The sequence below is a fragment of the Echinops telfairi genome, unplaced genomic scaffold (assembly GCF_000313985.2).
Source record: "Echinops telfairi isolate 266 unplaced genomic scaffold, ASM31398v2 ScPeMD7_5;HRSCAF=22, whole genome shotgun sequence".
Classification (NCBI taxonomy): Eukaryota; Metazoa; Chordata; class Mammalia; order Afrosoricida; family Tenrecidae; genus Echinops; species Echinops telfairi.
The window spans coordinates 29398370-29402324 of record NW_022103901.1 but is presented as its reverse complement, the minus strand read 5'-3'; the positions used below and the strand labels follow the sequence as shown (position 1 = coordinate 29402324).

Here is a 3955-nt window from a genome sequence, read left to right as displayed (position 1 = left end):
AGACGCGAGCTTGCGACCTGGTGACTCTGCGCGGAGGACCTAGCTCCCACGACGGCCGCAGCGGGTGGCGCCATGTTTGAAGACCGACCCAGCGGGCAGGAGGGGCTACTCTGTGCACAGGAGTCCCCAAGGCCAGACTAGGAGGGGCGGGTGGAGCGTCACCCCACCCCCCTTGCACCTTGGCTAATGCGGGAGCCCTCTTCTCAGGTTGTGCCTTCCATGCCCGCTGCAGTCAGGAGACGCCCGCTGCTGGTGCCTGCGCCAGGGGATGCCGCCTCCCCAAGGTCTCAGAGCCGCAAATTCCTCACAAACCAGGATTGGCAGCATTGACTTGCCCCAGCACAGAGGCCTTCGCAGCACAGAGTCCTCGGCAGCGGCCCGGAACCTCAAAGTCCAGTGTTCAGAATATGGCAGCGCTGCTGCAGCAGGGTTTTGAAGGTTATGCAGCGACCTGGGGGAAGAGGGTGCCTTGGCTGCTTGGGATTGAGGAATGAGGCTTCCAGGTCACCAAGACTTGGTTGCCTGGTCCCCCCTCCTAGAACGCCCAGCAGCCTTGCCTGCTCAGGTAAAGGTGCCTGTGCTGTCCTCTGCCCTCCACATAGGTGGCTGCTAGAGGAGGGGAGCCCCTCTCTGGGAGGGGTCATTTCTTCTCCAGAACCCCCTTCCTCGCTGCCCAGATGTGAAATCAAGAGGCATCCAGGGAACTGATGGGTCCACCCAGGACCCTTGAGATGAACCAGGGGGTTCACTGCAGAGGTCCAGCGAGGATAGGTGGAGGTGCCCCAAACTGTGTGCACCCCTGTTCCTGGGTCTGTGGAACTCACCTAGGCCCCCACTTGTGCACAGAAGCCACAAAGGGCCACCTTCCTCCACCCCCACCCCTCAGCCACCCAAGATAGGCTCTGGCATCTCTCTCTCCCCATCTCCTGCCTGCTTCTTTATTTCATCCTTTTATTGATAGTTCAGTGGGGTAGGCATTGGGCCACTAACCACAAGGTCAGCAGTTCCAGCCCCCCAGCTTCTCTGAGGGATGAAGATGAAGCTGTCTGTCTCCATAACAATCCTGAGCCTCAGGAACCCACAGAGGCATTTCTGTCCTGTCCTGCAGGGTCAGCATCCACTCAATAGCAGGGAATTGTTTGCTATTACAATGAATCAGGAGTGATTCGATGACAGTATGGTTTCATCTCAAAAAGGAGATGAACTCAAGTAAAACTCTATCATGCTACTCTGCCTTGGGAGCTCTGGTGGTATAGTGGTTACAAGTTGGGCTGCCAACCACAAGATCAGCAGTTCTAAACCACCAGTCGCTCCAAAGGAGAAAGATGAGGCTTTCTGCTCCCTTGAATAGTTAGTTACAGCCATGGAAACACAGGGGCAGTTCTACCCTGTGCTACAAGGTCTCTATGGGTCAGAACAGACTCAATGAGTTTGAGCTTGGTTTTTGTTTGTCTAGCCTGATCCTATTAATGTAACAAAGACAGCCCATGCCCCAATTGGATAACATCAAACCAAAAACCAACTTTTAACTCATAGGGACCCTATAGGACAGGGTAGAATGCATCTGTTAGTTTCTGAGTTAGTCACCATTGACTGGAGTAGAAAGTCCTGTCTTTCTCCCCCAGAGCTGCTGGTGGTTTCAAACTACTAACCTTTTGGTTAGCGACCCAATCTGTGTGATCACGACGCCACTAGGGTTTATTGGATAACCTCGAGCATTTAAAAAAAACAAAACTGACTGCCAACAAGTAGATTCTGATTCATAGCAACCCTAAAGGGCCTTGTTTGACCAACCCCTGTGGGTTTCGAAGGCTGTACATCTTTATGAGAGCAGGCAGCCTCATCTTTCTCCCTTGGAGCAGCTGGTGGATTCAAACGGCTGTCCTTGGCATTAGCAGCACCTTCTGCAACCAGGGCTCCCAAACCACAGGCATAGAGACTGCGCTTTGCCACACAGAAACACAAATTCACCCATACCAAACCTCATGCCCCACTTGGGCCCTCGTCCCTTGGCACCCTGCCCCTTACCTGGTCACAACCTGTCCTGAGCACCAAGCTCCTGGCTCTCCTGGGGGTGTGGCTGCTCTGAGCAGCAGCTCATGGGCTGGGAGGAGCTTCAGCCAGAGTGGAGGAAGGGAACGGGGTGCCTGGTCTTGGGCCTGGCCCAAATTGAGCTTCCTCCTCCACCCACAGAGGGAAGTCTCGTTTTAATTAGGTTCAAGATGCTCACTTTTCAGCCCTCCCCAAGCGCAGACCTCACGCCATGGTCAGGCGTCACTGGGAAGGCAAATGGGGCTTCAGACAAACAGACCTGCAGAAGTGCCCGAGGCAGGTCTGCGTGTGCACCCTGCGAAGGAAAGAGCTCCGAGGTGTTTGTGACCTGGAGAAGGAGGGGTCAATGGAGACCGCTTGTGGGTTAGACCAGAGAGTTAGACCACAGGGCCCTTTCCCAGCACGACACAACATCCAGAAGTCTTGTTCAGCCTCAAAAAGGAGCCCCCTTCATCCTGCCACTCACTGGCCCGTCGTCGTTTTCAGGGGAGGTGACTGGACCTAGTAGGCTTCTGCAGAGACAGGCCGGGGCCTGGGCAGCAGAGGACCAGGGCTGAACCCCAATTCTAATAGTCACTGCTTTCAGTGAGATGTGTGCCTCCATCGAACCAGCTGGAGTGCCTACCTGCTTTTCTGAAGATTCGGTGACCTTGCTTGGAAAGGAGGTCCGTGAAGCTGTTACCAGTTCCTGAAGGGGAAGGGGGTGGGGGTGGGGGGTTACACTACAGTGAGAGGGTGTCCAGATTCCCACCTAGTGGTGAAGACAAGAGGTGCAGGAAACTCGCAGGGAAACCGCCCTAACCGCAGACAATGGATGCAGAGGTTGGAGTGGTGGGGCCACAAGCCAAGGAGTGCCTGGGACCCACAGAAGCTGGCCGAGACAAGGAGAGATGCTCCTTGGAGCCTTTGAAGGGAGCCTGACACTGGGAGAGGAGGAGTCCCTGCTGCTTTGAGCCTTTCGCCCAGCCTGTGGCATCCCGCCTCCCTTTATTTAGATTTACTAGTGACTCTTCACAGATCCTGTTTCTCACCAGGGGAAGCTTGGTGGGAATTCTGCGGCAAGCAAGTCCACCAACACCATTTTTCCAAGAAGAGCTGCTCACTGCCTGCCCCCAAGGTGGTCACGCTCACGCTATCGCTCATGTTTCCATCCCTCTAGTGCACACTGGGCCACAGACAATGGCCTAGTGTATCAGCCTAGCTTTGTATTTCCACTGGGAAACCATACATGCGTGTGCCTCCCTTCATGTTGCTTTCTGTCTATTTCATTTCGGTGGTCAGGCAGCGAGCCTGCAATATCCCCAAGGTATTTATTACCTGTGGAAGCTGAGCATGGCTCGGGACAACCTAGGCAGAATTGATGCCTCTGAGTGATGGTGTTGTTCTTATTGTTGTTGTTGTTGTTGTTGTTGTGTGCCCTCAAGGCCATTCCCTCTCACGGCTACACTATGCACAATGGAATGGAACCCTGCCTGGTCCTGCCCCGTGCCCACAGTGGTTGTGATGTTGGAGCCTATTGCTGCAGCCACTGCGTCAACTCATCTTGTCGAGCGTCTTCCTCTTCCATAGCCCTCTGCTTTACCAAGCACCATGTCCTTCCCCAGGGACTGGTCCCTCCTAACGGTACGCCCAAAGTACCTGAGATGACGTCTCCCTGGCTTTGTCCATAAGGAACCTGCCAGAACACATACTTCCTCTAGGACAGATGTTTGCTCTGTGGCAGCGCGTGGCCCTTTCAGCAGTCTTCATCCACACCGTAGGTCCGGTCCTTCCGTGGTCTTCCCTATTCCGTGTCCAACTTTCGCATGCATGTGAGGTGATTGGAAGCACCGTGACTTGGGCCAGATGCACCTGAGCCCTCAGAGTGACACTGACTCTTCAACTCTTCGAGATGGTCTTGTGC

At 54.6% G+C, this 3955-nt stretch overlaps 1 protein-coding gene across 1 annotated transcript in view; it reads right to left on the bottom strand.

Moving 5' to 3' along the window:
• Positions 1 to 74, bottom strand: part of SOX8 (SRY-box transcription factor 8) — a 6219-nt gene extending 6145 nt beyond the window's left edge. The window contains exon 1 of the mRNA XM_045286021.1: positions 11 to 74. Within this exon, the coding sequence (XP_045141956.1) occupies positions 11 to 74 (64 nt within the window). The remainder of the gene's footprint in view (positions 1 to 10) is intronic.
• Positions 75 to 3955: the final 3881 nt, after the last annotated feature.